Source organism: Sapajus apella, unplaced genomic scaffold (genome assembly GCF_009761245.1).
Source record: "Sapajus apella isolate SASKATOON/1434 unplaced genomic scaffold, GSC_monkey_1.0 scaffold68, whole genome shotgun sequence".
In the NCBI taxonomy this organism is placed as follows: domain Eukaryota; kingdom Metazoa; phylum Chordata; class Mammalia; order Primates; family Cebidae; genus Sapajus; species Sapajus apella.
Window position 1 is genome coordinate 7,775,263 of NW_022437008.1, and position 18,328 is coordinate 7,793,590.

An 18,328-nucleotide genomic window follows, 5' to 3' on the forward strand; every position below is an offset into this window, starting at 1 on the left:
CTGCTTAAGTAAATTGTTCTTAACTCCTGTATCAATCTCAGCCTCATTTTACCCAGCCCCTAAACAAGATGGAGTTGCTCTGGTTCAAATGCATCTCACACAACCTTGCCCAAAAGTAAGCATGGGGGATGTATGTTACCTATATGTTCACCCGTCGCACATGCGGTCAACACCCCGTAAATATGTACAGCTTCCCCCAAAACCTGCTGAATATGACTTTCTTGTGTAATACAGACCCTGGGAGGCATAAAACCCAACCTGCCCTTTCCCTCTTTGAAGAGAAAGACCTTTACAAACTGATATCCTGTGGTGTTTTGGATGAGAATACAAAGTGACATGGGGGAGCTTTTTCGGGGTGATGGAAACGTTCTATATGTTTTTGGCTGTACTAATGTTTACGTTATTGTGTACATTATTGCACACCTATAGAATGAATTAAACTGTATTTACTTTTTTTTTGAGACAATCTCATTCTGTCGTCCAGGTTGGAGTGCAATGGTGCAATCTCGGCTCACTGCAACCTCTGCCTCCCAGGTTCAAGTGATTCTTGGGCCTCAGCCTCTCCAGCAGCTGAGATTACAGACGTGTGCCATCATACCCGGCTATTTCTGTATTTTTAGTAGCGATGGGGTTTTACCACGTTGGGCAGGCTGGCCTCGAACTCCTAACCTCTCGTGATCCACCTGCCTCAGACTCCCAAAGTGCTGGGATTCTAGGTGTGAGCCACCACATCTGGACTGTATTTACTTTTGTTTGTTTGTTTTTGAGACAGAGTCTTGCTCTGCTGACCACGCTGGAGTGCAGTGACACAATCTTAACCTACTGCAAGCTCTGCCTCCCGGCTTCAAATGATTCTCCTGCCTCCGTCTCCCAAGTAGCTGGGATTACAATTGCCTGCCATCATGCCAGCTAATTTTTGTATTTTTTGGTAGAGCTGGGATTTCACCATGTTTGGCTGGTATGGTGTGGAACTCCTGACCTCAGGAGATACACCCACCTTGGCCTCCCAAAGTGTTGGGATTACAGGTGTAAGCCACTGCACCCAGCCTTGTATTTACTTTACATTTCAATACATTTAACTTTAAAAAGTATATAGGTTTCAACTTTAGATTGACCTGAATTTCCTTCTCTTACTCAGAGCTTGTTGTTATATACTGTGGCATAATATGAAATACAAAATACACTTGTCTTTTTCCTGGGTTCCTGTCATAAAAGCTCTGAATATCTTTGGGAATGCCATGAGCTACAGGAGTGTCTTTTGTTATTCATAGTGAACTCCTTTGATAACACCTGAGTTTATGCTTCTGAGGTGACTTAGTGTGGGGCCCCTAAATACCCAAGAGGGGCACAAGTCACCGGACAGACCAAGTAATTAGAGGATTAGAGGGCTGGAACTTAAGCCCCATCACCAAACCTCCCGCAAAGGTGGAGAGAGGACTGGAGACTAAGTGCTATAAAATCCTTTGAGGCTGGCGTTGTGGCTCATGCCTGTAATCCCGGCACTTTGGGAGGCTGAGGCAGGCGGATCACCTGAGGTCAGGAGTTCAAGACTAGCCTGGCCAACATGGTGAAACCCCATCTCCACTAAAAGTACAAAATTAGCTGGGCGTGGTGGCACATGCCTGTAATCCCAGCTACTCAGGAAGCTGAGGCAGGAGAATGTCTTGAACCTGGGAGGCAGAGATTGTGATGAGTTGAGAACGCGCCATTGTACTCCAAACTGGGCAAACAGGAGTGAAACTCCATCTCAAAAAAAAAAAAAAAAAAAACCCCTTGAATGAGGCCAGGTGCAGTGGCTCATGCCTGTAATCCTAGCACTTTGGGAGGCTGATGTGGGTGGATGGCTTGAGGTCAGGAGTTCGAGACCAGTCTGGCCAACACAGTGAAATCCCATCTCTACAAAAAATACAAAAATTAGCTGGGTATGGCGGTGCATGCATGTACTCCCAGCTACTTGGGAGGCTGAGGCAGGAGGATCGTTTGAGCCCAGGAGGTGAAAGTTGCGGTGAGCCAGGCACCACTGCCCTCCAAGCCTGGGTGACAGAGTGAGACCATTAAATGAGAGATTTGATGGACTTCTGGATTGCTGAAGACATGGAGGTAGTGGGAGGGTGGCTCACCCAGAGGGCTGTGGAAGCTCTGTGTGCACTGAAACCTTGCCCTATCTGTTATCTCCAGCTTTAATTATATTTCTCATAATTAACTGGTAAATGTAAGTAAAGTATCAGGACAAAACAACACATTTAGTTAAGATCTTTTGTTTGTTTGTTTTTGAGACAGAGTCTCACTCTGTCACAGGGCTGGAGTGCAGTGGCGCGATCTTGGCTCACTGCAAACTCCACCTCCTGGGTTCAAGCAATTCTCCTGCCTCAGCCTCCCGAGTAGCTGGGACTACAGGTGTGTGCCACCACGGCCAGTTAATTTTTGTATTTTTAGTAGAGATGGGGTGTCACCATGTTGACCAGGATGGTCACCATCTCTTGACCTCGTGATCCGCCCACCTCAGTCTCCCAAAGTGCTGGGATTACAGGCGTGAGCCACGGCACCTGGCCTAGTTAAGATCTTAACTGTTTTTTTTTTTTTTTGAGTCGGAGTTTCACTCTTGGTACCCAGGCTGGAGTGCAATGGTGCGATCTCGGCTCACCGCAACCTCCGCCTCCTGGGTTCAGGCAATTCTCCTGCCCCAGCCCCCTGAGTAGCTGGATTACAGGCATGCGCCACCGTGCCCAGCTAATTTTTTGTATTTTTAGTAGAGACGGGGTTTCACCATGTTGACCAGGATGGTCTCGATCTCTTGACCTCGTGATCCACCCGCCTCAGTCTCCCAAAGTGCTGGGATTACAGGAGTGAGTCACCGCGCCCGGCCCTTAACTGGTTTTTATTTTCAATTCTGAAATCAGGCAACTCCTCATTCTATAAAATAAAATGGGTGCTTCCATGAGCTGGACAGAGGAGCTCGGTACTGTTTTTTTTTTTTAGAGACAGTCTTGCTCTGTTGTCCAGGCGGGAGTGCAGTGGCATGGTATCGGCTCACTGCAACCTCTACCTCCCAGGTTCAAGTGATTGTCCTGCCTCAGCTTCCCGAGTAGCTGGGACTATAGGCACACACCGCCACACCCAGCTAATTTTTTTTTGTATTTTGTAGTGGGGTTTCACCGTGTCGGCCAGGCTGGTCTTGAACTCCTGAGCTCAGCAGTCTTCACGCCTTGGCCACCCAAAGTGCTGGGATTCCAGGTGTGAGCCACTGTGCCTGGCCTGGAGCTCAGTTTTACAGACAAACAGAAAACAAAAGGCAGACTGGTTGTTTCAAAGTTACTTTCTTTGAAAGGTGAAAGCAGAGGGGACTTCCTTATCATGCACATTGAAACTGTCTCGGCAGGTATGGCTTGGCACGCGCCTGTAGCCCCAACTACTCAGGAGGCTGAGGTGGGAGGATCTCTTGAGCCCAGGAATTCAAGACCAGCTTGGGAAACATATCCAGACTCCATCTCATTTAAAAAACAAAAACAAAAACAAACAAACAAAAAAAACTGGCTTTGGGGATTTGGCTATCATCTCTCACTCTCCTGATTCCTAGGAAAGTCAGATAAAAAGTTAATTTCTCCGGGCGCGGTGGCTCACGCCTGTAATCCCAGCACTTTCAGAGGCTGAAGCAGGCAGATTGCTTGAGCCCAGGAGTTTGAGAACAGACTGGGCAACTTAGTGAGATCCTGTCCCTGCTAAAAAGACAAAAATTAGCTGGGCATGGTGGCACGCATGTGTAGTTCCAGCTACTCGGGAGGCTGAGGTAGGAGGATCACCTAAGCCCAGGAAGTAGAGGCTGGAGTAAGGTATGATTGGGCCACTGCACTTCAGTGTGGGCAACAGGAGTGAGACTGTCTCAAAAAAAAAAAAAAAATCACATTGCAGAAAGGCACTTAAAGATTTACAATACTGAACATCTTACATAGTGAAATCTGTGAAGGGTAAATACACTGATCAGGATGTTCACTCCCATTCAAATATCAAAAATTAAGAATATATGTGTATACATATATATAGAGATAGAATCTTGCTCAGTTGCCAGGTTGGAGTGCAGTGGCACGATCTTGGCTCACTGCAACCTCCACCTCCTGGGTTCAAGCAATTCTCGTGCCTCAACCTCTTGAGTAACTGGGATTACAGGCACACGTCACCACACCTAGCTAATTTTTGTATTTTTAGTAGAGACAGGTTTCACCTGTCTCTACTAAATGTTAACCAGGATGGTCTTGAACTTCTGACCTCATGATCTGCCCACCTTGGCCTCCCAAAGTGCTGAACCACTATACCCAGCCCCAAAATTAAGAATATACATTTTTAAAAAAAGGCCAGGTGCAGTGGCTCACACCTGTAATCCCAGTACTTTGGAAGGCTGAGGCGGGTGGATCACCTGAGGTCAGGAGTTCGAGATCAGCCTGGCCAACATAGTGAAACCCTGTCTCTACTAAAAATACAAAAATTAGCAGGGCATGGTGGTGGGTGCCTGTAATCCCAGCTACTTGGGACGCTGAGGCAGAAGAATCGCTTAAACTGCCTAGGCAGAGGTTGTGGTGAGCCAAGATTGCCCCATTGTACTGCAGCCTGGGCAGCAAGAGCAAAACTCCATCTCAAAAAAAAAAAAAAAAAAAGAAATATTAAAAAAAAAAGTCATAAGTTGAGGCTGGGCACAGTGGCTTGCACCTGTAATCCCAGCACTTTGAGAGGTCAAGGTGGGAGGATAACTTGAGGCCAGGAGTTCGAGACCAGCCTGGGTTACATAGCAAGGCCCTGTTTCTATTTTTATTTTATTTTTTTCCTATTTTTTTTTTTTTAATCACAAGTTGATCTCTGAATCATTGGAGGTGCCTTTTCCCACTATTACTTTTAATTATGGCCTATTATCCTTAATTTTTTAAATTAATAGACATTCTAGTTTGGGACATCATTCAAAAAGTAGACAAAGCCGGGCATGGTAGGGCATGTGCCTGTAGTCCCAGCTACTAGGAAGGCTGAGGCAGGAGGATCACTTGAGCCTGGGATTTCGACACTGCAGAGAGCTGTGATCACACCACTGCATTCCATCCTGGGCAACAGAGAGAGACCATGTCTCTGAAAATGAATGAATGAATGAAGAAAACAAAATAAAAAATTCCTAAAAGCAAAACAAAATCAAAGAGTAGACAGAAAGTCCCGAATTCCACCTTAGAGCCAATGCCGCATACACAATCAAGCTAGGCTATGCTTGTGTTTCCCAGCATTAAAGCAGCTCATGCAGTTCTGAGGCTACTGAGTTACTTATGGGATATGATTCTCCCAGCCTCCAAGACAAATGACAGAGCTGCCTATCTACTGTTTCCCAGAATCCAGATGTTCGGGTGGCCTGGATTGCTGGGTAAAACAGACTGTTTTAATAATTAGTGAGCTTTCTTAGACTCTGACTTAGAGCCTGAATTTAAATTCCTAATCTAATTTAAATACTACCAATAGGTGGCATTTACACACATTTGCTTTTTTTTTTTTTGAGACAGAGTTTCACTCTTATTGCCCAGGCTGGAGTGCACTATCTCAGCTCACCGCAACCTCCACCTCCTGGGTTCAAGTGATTTTCTTGCCTCAGCCTCCCGAGTAGCTGAGATTACAGGCATGTGCCACCACACCCAGCTAATTTTGTATTTTTAGTAGAGACGGGGTTTCTCCCTGTTGGTCAGGCTGGTCTCGAACTCCCAGCCGCAGGTGATCCGCCCGCCTTGGCCTCCCAAAGTGCTGGGATTACAGACATGAACCACTGCTTCCGGCCCACACATTTGCCTTGAAGCCCATTCACTAACTCTGATGTGCACTAAAATCACGATAGGCTTAGTTAATTCTGATTTTGAAAATTAATATGAAGTTTTAAAGTATTTTTTATTAGTTTTTGAAACTAATATCAGACAATAACCAGAACACGATATGATTCCATTCCATTATACACAAAAACCAAGCAACTACACCAAAAAAGACAAAACAACAAACACAGCCCTTTCTTGTTTAACTGCATTCTGTTCAATGTTTTAAGCTCTAGAAGGGGAGTCTTTGAGTTAATCAATTAGGACTCTCATTTTGCAAATGAGAGACATGAGGCACAAGTAGGTCAATTACTTATTGAGGTACTTGGAGAGAGAGGCAGTGTCCTCTGCCCATCGCAGCTGGCCGGGTCTTGCAGGAAGAAACACACCAAAAAGAAATGTAGAGGCCAGTTCTACGGCATTCATTTCATGCCCTGGGGCTTGCACCCTTGAAAAGTATTCATTCCAGAACAGAGAAGTACATATTAAAAAAGAGTAGAGCAGTAGAGTAGTTACACATGTACCAGTGTGCACAGTAAAAAGTAAAATAAAATGCAGCATTGTCAAAGTCCCATGCAAACTAGAACTGTCTTTAATCAAAACTACTTTGTGGTCATTCAATATCACACATCTTTTATGTTGCTTACTGTAAACCTTAGGTAAATCATGACATTTATGCTCTAATTTTATTTACCAAAAATATTTTTGCCTCGTGGGACTTAAAAGTGTACATTCTTAGCTTGGGCACAGTGGCTCATGCCTGTAATCCCAGCACTTTGGGAGACAGAGCTGGGAGGATCACTTGAACACAGAAGTTCAAGACCAGCCTGGGCAACATAGGGAAACCCCATATCTACACACATAAAAAAAAAAAATAAATTAGCTGCGTGTGGTGGCATGCACCTGTAGTCCCACCTACTCAGGAGACTAAAGTGGGAGAATCACTGGAGCCCAGGAATTCAAGTCTGCACTGAGTCACGATCTTGCCACTGTATTCCGGCCTGGGTGAAAGAGAGAAACCCTGTCTTTAAAAGAAAAGAAAAAGTGGCTGGGTGTAATGGCTCATGCTGGTTAACCCAGCACTTTGGGAGGCTGAGGTGATTAGATTGTTTGAGTTTGGGAGTTCAAGACAAGCCTGGGCAACATGGTGAAACCACGTCTCTACAAAAAAAAAAAAAAAAAAAAAAAACCCGCTGTATGTCTGTAATTCCAGTTACTTGGGAGGCTGAGGGAGGAGGATAGCTTAAGCCCAGGAGGTGGAGGTTGCAGTGACCCGAGGTTATGCCACTGTACTCCAGCCTGGGTGATAGAGCCAGACCTTGTCTCAAAAAGAAAAAAAAAGAAAGAAAGAAAGAAAGAAGCAAAAAAAACATATGTTCTTAGAACACATAAAAATAATTTGCCAGGCATTTTTTTCTCCTGCAAATATTATTTTTACTAATAACAAAAGTCCAGATCACATTGTTCTGAAATCAAAGTTTCCATGATAAAAGCCTTGACATTCCAAGTTTTTGTCTTTTCAGTGTCAGCTAACACAGTTTGAATTTTTCTGGTTTTTTTTTCTACACTTGTATCATGGTTTAACACCATACTAAATGTTCATAGAAAATTAATGACGTATGCATCAAACATCTCAATTTAATCAGGCTTCTATTAGAAAGCAATCTCTTGCGTGATACATAGAAATGAGAGCAGAGGTACTAGTTACAGAGCAGCCTACTGCACAAGGCAGAAAGTGATTTTGCTTGTTGTATAGCAGAAGTTCTATTAGGCAATGTTATAACTCCAAATAATACCCAATACTCCTAACGCTTAAAATTTTCAAACTCAAATAGCTGTTTACCGTTCATAGGTCCACAGGGTGAGTATAATTATTGTAATTCAGGTGGGTTTTTTTTTTTTTTTGCAACATTTTATCACTAATTTCAGTGAGCAGACCTTCAGAATCATGTACACATCTGATCCACATATAACTAAATATCCAAAGATAAGCCAAGTGGGTGGAAAGAGTAACAATAACAAAAACTTGTTTATCCACGCCAGGCATGGTGGTGCAAGCCTGTAGTCTCAGCCATTCAGGAGGCTGAGGCAGGAGGATCACTTGCGCCCAGGAGTTTGAAGTTGCAATGAGCTACCATTGCACCACTGCACTCCAGCATGGGTGACAGATTCAGACTCTGTCTCAAAAATAAAATAAAATAAAAAGAAAAACCTTGTTTGTCCTACTGCTCTCAGTGGAACACACAGCATCTGATGTGTTAATTTCAACAGTAGGTTCTGCTAAACCATTTTTTAAAAAAATTCATGAACCTGGCTGGGCGCAGTGGCTCACGCTTGTAATTCTAGCACTTTGGGAGGCCGAGGTGGGCAGATCACCTGAGGTCAGTAGTTCGAGACCAACCTGGCCAACATGGTGAAACCCCATCTCAAAAAAAAAAAAAAAAAAAAAATTCATGAACCAAAATACCTTGATAAGAACAAAGGTTCCCAGTGTTAGAAACAGGAGAATACCTTTAGGACTCGGGTTTTAGGTACATTTTATTTTATTTTTTTTTTTTTATTTATTTTTGAGACGGAGTCTTGCACCATTACCCAGGCAGGAGTGCAGTGACACAACATTGCTCATTGCAACCTCCACCTCCTGCATTCAAGTGATTCTCCTGCCTCAACCTCCTGAGTAGCTAGGACTACAGGTGTGTGCCACCATTCCCAGCTAATTTTTGTATTTTTTAGTAGAGATAAGGTTTCGATATGCTGGCCAGAGTGATCTCAAACTCCTGGACACAGGTGATCTACCTGTCTCAGCCTCCCAAAGTGCTGGGATTATAGGCTTGAGCCACTGTGCCGGCCTAGGTATATTTTCCAACACAGGGTTATGAAATGTCCCAGCCCTCTCTTGCCAGAGAGATGAGACTCTGGGGAAGGTAGCAAGAGACTCCAGGTGTGGGAGGAGGGGCTTAAAAACGTTCTGTGTCATCTCCAAAGGCACTCTGGCCCTTATTCAGATTCACCCAGACTGGATGAAGCAGGAGTTCTTGGTATTAGTAATTGTCAGCTAAGCATGGTGGTTCACGCCTATAAATCTCAGGGTCTTGGGAGGCTGACATGGGAGGATCGCTTGAGCCCAGGAGTTTGAGACCACCCTGGGCAACACAGTGAAGGCGCCATCTCTACAAGGACTAAGTAATAAAAATATTTAAAGAATTAGCTGGTTGTGATGGTGCATGCCTGTAGTCCCAGACAGGAGAATGAGACAGGAGGATCTCTCAAGCCCAAGAGTTTCAGGCTTCAGTAAGCTAAGACTGTGCCACTGTACTCTAGCCTGAGCAACAGAGACCCAGTCTCTCTCTCTCTCTCTCTCTATGTATATATATAATTGCAAAACGTTTCCTCAGCTTAAGACCTTGTGGGTCTTTTAGAAGCATGATCGCAGACACAAACACAGATCCCACATTTGCCCTATCTGAGCTACCAGAATCTTTAGTCCTCCGAGAAGTGGGGGGTTGGTGGTGGAGCGACTCTTAAGTCTAGGTGCCCTGAGAACACCCCTTCTGGTATCCACTTCTGCCTCTTGGTTCTCCAAGCTGCCCTTGTAAAAGATGGCCAGTTCCTTTCCCCTGGTCCCCATTCTCACTTCTGGGGTAAAAAGGAATTACAAAAAAAATCCTTGTCAGTTTTCAGCCAAAGTCTGAAATTTATTGCAAATTACCTTTAGAAAGTTAAATGTGGTCTGGTGCAGTGGCTCACTCCTGTAATCCCAGCACTTTGGGAGGCCAAGGTGAGCTGACCACCTGAGGTCAGGAGTTTGGGACCAGCCTGGTCAATGTGGTGAAACCCCATCTCTACTAAAATTACAAAAATTAGCTAGGTGTGGTGACAGATGCCTGTAATCCCAGCTACTCGGAAGGCTGAGGCAGGAGAATTGCTTGAGCCCTAAAGGCAGAGGTTGCAGTGAGCTGAGATGGTGCCATGGCACTCCATCCAGCCTGGGCAACAAGAGTGAAACTCTTATCTCAAAAAAAAGAAAAAAAAAAAAAAAGAAAGTTAAATGCATCTGTTTTCACAGCCTGACTTCCCCAAGAATGGGACAGAGCTCCAGAGCTCTCTCTGGACCACAGGTGGGAATTGGCAGCACTGCTCAGGCAGATGTCATCCTGGGACCAAGGACCAGACATTTTCTTACTTGTTGATCAAAAGAATTAGGGGCCACTTAACATTCTGTCATTTACACCTGTGGTTCCAGTATTTTATGCTACTCAAGAATACAGATTTTATTTTGAAGTGAAATTATAGAAAAAATAAAGAATATTGCTTTTATTTATTTATTTATTATTTATTTATTTATTTAGAATATTGCTTTTAGACTGAGCATGGTGGCTCATGCCTATAATCCCAGTACTTTGGGAGGCCAAGGTGGGAGGACTGCTTGAGGCCAGGACCAGCCTGGGCAACATAGTCACATCTTGTCTCTACAAAAAATTAGTTGAGTGCAGTGGTGCACCCCGTTAGTCCCAGCTACTTGGGAGGCTGAGTGGGAGGACAGCTTGAGCCAAGGAATTCAAGGCTGTGGTTTGAATTCCTGGGATTGTGCCAGAGCCTTCCAGCCTGTGTGACACAGCAATATCCTGTCTCTAAAGAAAAAGAAATAAATAAATAAACTGCCTTATAAAACATCAGCCAGGTGTGGTGGCACACACCTGTAGTTCCACTACTCAGGAGGCTGAGGTAGGAGGACAGCTCGAACCCCAGATTTGGAGGCTGCAGTAAGCCACCATCACACCATTGCACTCCAGCTTGGGTGACAGAGGGAGGCCTTGTCGCAAAAAAGAAAAAAAAAATATATATATATATATCAACTTCAAAAATAGATGCAATGTATATTTAGTAATCTAAGTATCTATGTAGAAATGCTATGTCTGACTCATTGGCAGGTAAGAGTTCATGGCCCAATGTTTTTTATTAAAAAAACAGCTTTCATCGTACGCGCTGTGGTGACGTCATTTTTCTTTCAGAGGATTATTACTTTTTAAAAGCTTCTTAAAATCCAAGTTAAAGCTGTTACATTCTAACCCAGTCTTAGAGCTGATTGGCTCAAAACCTCTGTGGGCCAGTAATGCTACATTACCCTGGAGGGGCAGGCAGCGTGGGGGTCAGGGAGCTGACAAAGCCAGCCCTCCTACTGGCCAGCACGCACATTCCAGGGGATAAATAGGATTAAGGGCTCTAAAGAGGATTCCCAGCCCTCCCGCAAAGGAGGATCAGACACACTGGTCTAGTTCCGGCAAAAAAAAAAAAAAAAAGCCCCAGAGGAGGAGAAAGTGCCAGTTTAAACAGCAGGTGGCCCTATCCCAAGCCCCTGCTCTTTCTCTTACCCCCATCTCTGGATGGCTGGGGAGAGCCCTTTTCTGCAGGCAAGTGTGCGCACTGGGTCCGTGAGAGTGGGTTCAACCCACCCTCTTTGGTTTCCTAAATAGGGCCAGCCCCTGGGTGGCAGTGGGAGGTCATGACCTCAAATCTCTTCTAGCTGCTTTTGGGGACGGATGGATAAACTTTGCCCGGAAGTGCTAGCGCGCCTTAGAGAAAGCCCTTTGTATGAATTGCTCTCGGCACACTCCTAAATTTAGGCCCCGAAAGATGAAGGTAATAAAAATTGCTGACATCTGATTGCAATTTGTTTCTTGTCCAGGAAACAGATCAACCAACCACACAGAGCCAAACAACACCGCTCTCCAAGCTTCACTCCACCCCACCCCACTTTTTAAACTGTCCCACGCGGAGAGGGGGCGACACCGGCAGGAGTGGGGGTTTACAGGTCTCCCTGTAAAGACGCCCCAACAGCACACGTGTTAACTCATTAACTCGGAGGGATCTGGGGACACTGTGACGGTTTTCTATTAATAGGGAATAAAGCTCCTGCAGACATTAGCGGTAATGCCCTGACCGCCCGCGCAGTTAACCCCTCCAGGGCCAGCAAGAGGAAACCGTGTCCTGCCCAGGCAGAAGTGCGCTGGAAACGCGCGTGTCCCCATGCACAGACGAGGTTTTAGGACCGCTCCCCTTGCACAGGCCAGACCCCACACCCATCCCGAGTCTTGTCTCCGGGGAGGGAGCGGGGGCGGGCAGGCGGCCGTCGGGTGTCCGTCAGCTCAGCTTCGCCACGCACACGGCTAGGGCCACAGCCGCCAGCAGCACGGCAGCGAAAAGGATGGCGGCCAGGGCCTTCCTGGGGTCGAAGCCCCCCTGGCGCTCCTCCACGGACACAACCGAGGAGGGGCCAGCGCCGACCGTGGACAGGAGCTCGGCGCCAGGCGCCTGCCGGGCTTGCACGGTCCAGCGGGGCACGTTGACTTTCATCTCCATGTTGTCAATCATCTCGCCCACCTGAAGGACCTCGCGCTCCAGCTCGCGCAGGTCCGCGACGTCGAAGTCGCCCTCCGCCTCAAGCCGCAGGCTGCGGGTGCTCAGCGCGCGCGCCGCCACGCCGGAGGAGGCGCCCGCCACGCCCGTGCACACCAGCGGCCGCCGCGGTGCGTGCAGCGGGAACGCGGCGCCCAGGTCCAGCGCGCGTCGCATGTCCGCTTCCAGCAGGTCCAGGCAGCCCGAAAAGGCCACCCAGAGCCGCTCGAACTCCGCGCGCTCGTCGGCGGCCAGGCCCCGGTCGCGCAGCACTGCAGTCAGCCGGGAGCAGGTGGCCACTGCCAGCTCCTGCGCTTTCTGGCGCGTCTTTTGCAGCTCCTGCCGCAGGTTCTGCGAGTCCGCCGAGCCGCCGACGGTCAGCACCAGGTGGTGGTAGCACGCGGTCGTCTTGTTGAGCCCGTCCAGCAGCGCCTTGCACTCCTCCCTCGCCATCGCGATGCGCTCTGGCGGGGACCGGCCGCCCGCGCCCCTGTTGGCCTCACCCTCAGCTCCGCGGGACGCCGCCAGCCCCCGTCCAGGCCTCGGGCCGCGCGGCCCGAACGCTCCTCATGGTCCGTGACTCGCTCGGCGCTGCTGCCAACGTCCACGGAACTCGCCCGGGAGCCTCGACGTGAGCCTCAGCGGACGGGGCGCGGAGAGGGAGCCCGGTTAGCTGTCCCCCGCCCCCTCGTTCATCCTCCCCAGGCGCTCACACGCCGAGTCTCTGCGCCGCCCTGGCCTCCACGTTGGCTCCTCGCGAAGCTGAGGGTGCGGTCCCCATTCTCTACAGGTGCCGACCCCGGGGCGAGCAGGCAGCAGAGCCGTGCGCTCCGCCTTAGGCGCTGCCAAGGGAGGCCGGGTCGGGTTTCCTAGGACCCGCCCACCCCGCCCGCCCCGGCCGGAGCTGCCATCCCCTGGATCAGGGGTAGGCGGGGCTCCGCGCGGGGAAGTCACGTGTGGGGCGCCCATCCCTCCCTCCTCTTCACCCCATCCGAGTTCTGGAATGTTAGCGCTCTGGAGATCCAACCTATCCTATTTCATGGATGGCAAAACTGGTAAAAAGGGGTCCAGGCTCCCGCGGAGTTTTTGCCAATGAGGGGACTAGAACCCAGGGATACTGACTCCCGGACCCTGTCAGCGACAGGACGTGGGGTGCCCCTCAGGAGTGGGCACCTCCGTGCCCCAAAGCGCGCCGTGACTGGCAATCCCAGGGGCCGGGCGCTAACCGGTCGGGTGCCTCCGCAGCATCGCGCTCCGGCTGGCCCCGGCTTCCGAGCGCGGACCCCACCCCTAGTGTCAGCCCGGCTCCCGGCTCCGCCCCTCCCTGTTCTGGGCACGCGCAGTTGCTGGCGCGGGGCGGGGTCAGCTGGAGTAGGAAGCGCAGGGAGCCATCTGAGCCCCGCCTCCGGCTGGGCTGGACTCAATGATTGCTCTGCGCCCACGTCACTCTGGGAAAGATCGGTTGCTCATTGGGTCAGCCATGGCGCGGCTCCGCCCCACGGCGGAGTAAGTGGGGGGCTGCAGGGCAAGATCGCCGTGAGAGGGTGGTGGGCAAAGAGGTCGCAGCCGCAGACCTGGGAGGTGCCGCCGTCGCCCGGGTTGGGCTGGGAGTGAAGCGATGTAGCTTTTTAAGTAAGTGTCCTCGCGCTGGCCTCCTCTCTCGTCTCCCCTCCCGTGGGGCGGCTGCGTCTCGGGGCCCGGCGGCCGGGCAGGGCCCCGAGAGCGAGGGGGTGGGGTTCCCTGCTCTCCGCAGTCCGCTCCCGGGTCCGCCAGGGGGCCCCGCTCTGCCCCAGCCCTCGCGCCCCCAGGTGGGTGTCCCGTCCGCAGCCGGCGCGCCCTGCCCACTCCCCACCTCGGGTCTGGAGGAGAGGGAGTGGTCGGCGCGGAGAATGCGCGCTCTGAGCCCCGCTGCGTCGACACTGGAGGGTGGGGCCGGGGTCCCGGGTCCGGGAAGCTCAGACTTGGCGGGGCGCAGGGCCGTCGCGGTTTCCCGGAGGCCTAGGGGCTGGTGGAGGGGAGACGGCGGGTGGGGGTCCGAGCCGCGCGCCAGGCGGTTGTGGTTTCCGGAGGTGCTGAGGGCACAAAGCGGGGAATCCCTGCCTGCCGGCCTCTCTCTGGGCGGGGTCTCTGCGTCCCCCCAGATAAAGATGGCTAAAGTAAAACTCTTACAGAGAGATGTTCTGGACTCTGAGTCTGTTCTCTCTTTTGGTTGAAAATGGACTGACCCGGAGCGCACGAGCCACTCGGTGCCCCCTTGGCCACCCCTCGAGGTGCAGGGGTTGTGGACACTCACGGCCCGTGCTCGGCAAAGGAGCAAGGGACTGGTCTTCACTGAGGAATTAGAGCATTCAGGGAACGAGGGCTGCTGGCAGTGCTGGAAGGGACTGTGAGGCTGCAGAGAGCTGGGATTTTACAAGTTGATGAGTTTCATGGAGAGAGGCCCCTATTTTGATTAAATAATGCTCTCTTCGTACTGGTCGAAGAGTAGAACAGTGGATTTTCTTTTTTTAAATAAATTTTTTTCGTTTTTTTTTTTTCTTTTTGAGACAGGATCTGGCTCTATTGGCCAGGCTGGAGTGCAGTACTGCGACCATAGCTCACTGTAGCCTCAAACTCCTGGACTCAGGCAATCCTCCCACCTCAGCCTTTGCAGTAGCTGGGACTACAGGCACATGCCCCTATGCATGACTAATTTTTTAATTTTTTTTTTTTTGTTGTTGTTGTTGTAGAGATGGGGTCACGCTAGGTTGCCCAGGCTGGTCTTGAACTCCTGGCCTCAAGCTATCCTCTTGTCTTGGCCTTCTAAAGTGTTGGAATTACAGGCATGAGCCACCACGTTTTGCTGAGCAGTAGCTATTATTGTTTCAAGATCAGCCTGGCATGAAGGTCTGGTGTTGAGGCACCTTGAGGGTCCGAAGCACTGAGCCCCAGGGCCTGCTGTCACCCAGGGGTCCGTCCATTAACTGGGTGAGCAGTAGGCTGAGTGTTTGCTGTCAGGGCTTGAGTACTCCTGGCCTTGACCATTGTATGGGAGTTGGGGGGTCTCAGCCACCCACACACTACATAGGGTCGTTCCCAGGGGAATAGTAGTTTTCAGGACGAAATGGGTGGGAAGCTGCGAAACCCATCTTTGGGGATAGCTTTGGGGACAGCAAAGGATGACAAAGCTGCAGAGGTGGCCAGAGGTCAGACAAGCCAAGTCCGGAGCGCCTAGCAGAGAAGTTGAGGGCTCACCTGGTGGGGAGTGGAGGTGAAGCCTTTGAGGAATCCTGCAGAGCTCAGCATTGGAAAGATCACTTTGTTGTGTTGCTGGTGGACAGGTGTGAGTGAAATCCAGGGGGGCAGACCCAGGAGGGACAGCCTGGAGGCCTTGGGGAAGCGGATGCAGGATGGTGCAGAAACAGAGACACCTCCTGACCAGCCCTAGGGACAGGAAAGCACCTGGGGCTCTGACGTTGGATAGACTTACATTCCCAACTTACACCCAGCCTTGCTGGGTCACCTGAAATAATCTTGACTGGCAGTTCCCTGGGAGGGCAGGCAGAGATATCTGCAGAGGGCAGGGGGTTAGGGTCTTCGTTGTGCCTCTTTGTGGCCGTTGGACTGTGTCTCCTTCACGAAGACCTGCAGCTAGGTCTTTGTTACTGATGTTTCTGTGTCCTGGTTAGGGTTTCTGTGGCATCTGCCCTGCTGGGGCTCTTCCTGTCTATCATTTGCCAGCATTAGGCTGGCGTCCAGTGACTCCATCCTCTCACAGAGGAGCAGAGGAATGTGGCCACGTCATGATAGATACCAAGCCTAGAAAGGATTCAGTCCAGAAGGATCCAGACTTGATTTGTCCTGAGGTTGATTATCTGAGGAACACTGAGAAGTGGCCCGAGAGCTCCTGCTCATCCGTCCAAGATGCTGGTACAGGGATGGGTGCATGGTGGTTCTCCCTGTGGTCTGGGAACAGGGTGATGCAGTGGTGTTCGAAGGGGCTGTTGAGCTTCTCCATACTTTCCTGCTCCCTGCATAGTCTCACCCTGGTTCTGGTCCTGGGCCTTCTCTCTGACCCTGCTCATTCCAGCTATCACTGTGTTTGGCTGGTGCTGAGCACTTTGATTGTTTTGGACTTTTTGCCTTTGTGCCTGCTTGGCTATGACCTGGGGCTAGCCTCTCACCTACCCTGGATGTGGGCGGTGGAGTTCCAGCTCCTGTGAGAGATGACCTCTCCTTGGGAGCTTGGGCTTCCTCTGAATGCCCCATTTTCATTTCTTTCAAGTGGGTGAGTGGTTACTCCATGTCTGCAGGGAGTCAGGCGCAGGGCTGGGTGCTTTAATGAGAAGCTTTGAGAAGAATATGGACAGGATCTATAAATGTTATAGGCCAGAAGGACACAAGTGACTAACAGCATACATTACATCACCACATTGCGTCCATTGGTATGAAAAATAGATGAATAGAAAGTTTCGTTTTTTGCCTTTTCCTTCTGAATCATAAATTAGACCAAATGGAGAATACTGCTCATCTGTTGGGAAGTGTTCCTAGTCAGAGGGTTTGGTCAGAACCCTGGAAGGGTAGGAACAGCCATCGCAGTGAGATTTCAGCAGGGAGTGCATCTCTAAGGAGGCTGAATTTTCCATGCTGCGTTCTGCTGAGCTGGGCTGCACGCTGTCACCAGATGGTTCCTGACCACCCCGACTTATCTGGGCTAGCAGGACGGTTGAAGACCACAAAACCACGAGTGTGCACACTACCGCCTGAAATACTAGTTTGAGGCCTTGCATGGCTCTCCTGTTCGTAGAATGACTGCAGATAACTCACATTCAGGGGTATTTGGTATCTCCAGCTAACTCAACTGGATTTTCTGTACATTTTCCCTTCATTTGAACCCAGGCAGGGATGAAATTTTTTTAAAGAAGTTCTGTAAGAGTCACTTATCTTTCCATGTTATTATTTTTTTCTCTCTTTCTGTGTTATTTTAAAATAGCAAACTAATTCTTTTTTTTTTTTTTTTCTTTGAGGCAGGGTCTCGCTCTATTGTCTAGGCTGAGTGCAGTGGCACGATCTTGGCTCACTGCAACCTCTGCCTCCCGGGTTCAAGAGATTCTCGTGCCTCAGCCCCCCAAGTAGCTGGGACTACAGGTGTGGGCCACCACACCCAGCAAATTGTATTTTTAGTAGATTTCACCATGTTGGCCAGGCTGGTCTCAAACTCCTGACCTCAAGTGATCCACCTGCCTCAGCCTCCCAAAGTGCTGGGATTACAGGTGTGAGCCAGTGTGCCCAGCCAGCAAACTGCTTCTTGCAGATAAACTTGACAGGTTATAAAACTGTTTTTTAAGCATTTACCCTTACATAAGAACTCAACTCTGGTGTTAAGTATCAGATCATATGATATTATTACCTTTATTTATTTTTTGAGACAGGGTCTTGCTTGCTCTGTGGCCTAGGCTAGAGTGCAGTGGTGCAATCATAACTCATTGCAGCCTCGACCTCCTGGACTCAGGCGATCCTCCTGCCTTAGCCTCCCCTGGCTGGGTGTGTACCACCATACCCAGCTAATTTTTTGATTTTCCTGTAGAGATGGTGTCTCACTTTGTTGCTCAGGCTGGTCTTGAACTCTGGGGCTCAATCATCTGTCTGCCTCAGCCTCTGAAAGTGCTGGGATTACAGGTGTGAGCCACTGTACCAGGCATATTACATTTTTTTTGTTGTTGTTGAGATGGAGTCTCACTCTGTTGCACAGGGTGGAATGCAATGGCGTGATCTTGGCTCGCTGCAACCTCCGCCTCCCAGGAGAATCAAGTGATTCTTCTGCCTCGGCCTCCCGAGTAGCTGGGATTACAGGCACCCATGCCTGGCTAATTTTTGTATTGTTAGTAGAGATGAATTTCACTATGTTGGCCAGGCTGGTCTTGAACTCCTGATCTCAAGTGATCTGCCCACCTCAGCCTCCCAGAGTGTTGGATTACAGACGTGAGCTACTGGGCCCGGTTTTTTTTTTTTTTTTTTTTGGAAACAGTCTTCCTCTGTTGCCTAGACTGGAGTACAGTGGCATCATCTTGGTTCACTGCAATCTCCGCCTCCTGCATTGAAGCGATTCTCATGCTTCAGCCTCCCGA

General features: G+C 49.5%; 2 protein-coding genes across 8 annotated transcripts in view; one reads left to right on the forward strand and one right to left on the reverse strand.

Moving 5' to 3' along the window:
- Nucleotides 1–10,760: 10,760 nt before the first annotated feature.
- On the reverse strand, nt 10,761–13,521 carry RGS9BP (regulator of G protein signaling 9 binding protein). The gene has a single exon (XM_032249149.1). The coding sequence runs from the start codon at nt 12,672–12,674 to the stop codon at nt 11,967–11,969; it is 708 nt and encodes a 235-aa protein (XP_032105040.1). The 5' UTR covers nt 12,675–13,521; the 3' UTR covers nt 10,761–11,966.
- A 183-nt stretch (nt 13,522–13,704) lies between these two features.
- The window catches only part of ANKRD27 (ankyrin repeat domain 27), a 72,900-nt gene continuing 68,276 nt past the window's right edge, over nt 13,705–18,328 (forward strand). For 5 of the 7 annotated variants that reach the window (XM_032249150.1, XM_032249152.1, XM_032249151.1 and 2 more), the window contains exon 1: nt 13,705–13,853. The gene's annotated coding sequence lies outside the window, so the exon portion shown is untranslated. The remainder of the gene's footprint in view (nt 13,854–18,328) is intronic. The other 2 variants (XM_032249156.1, XM_032249154.1) reach the window with 1 other exon arrangement.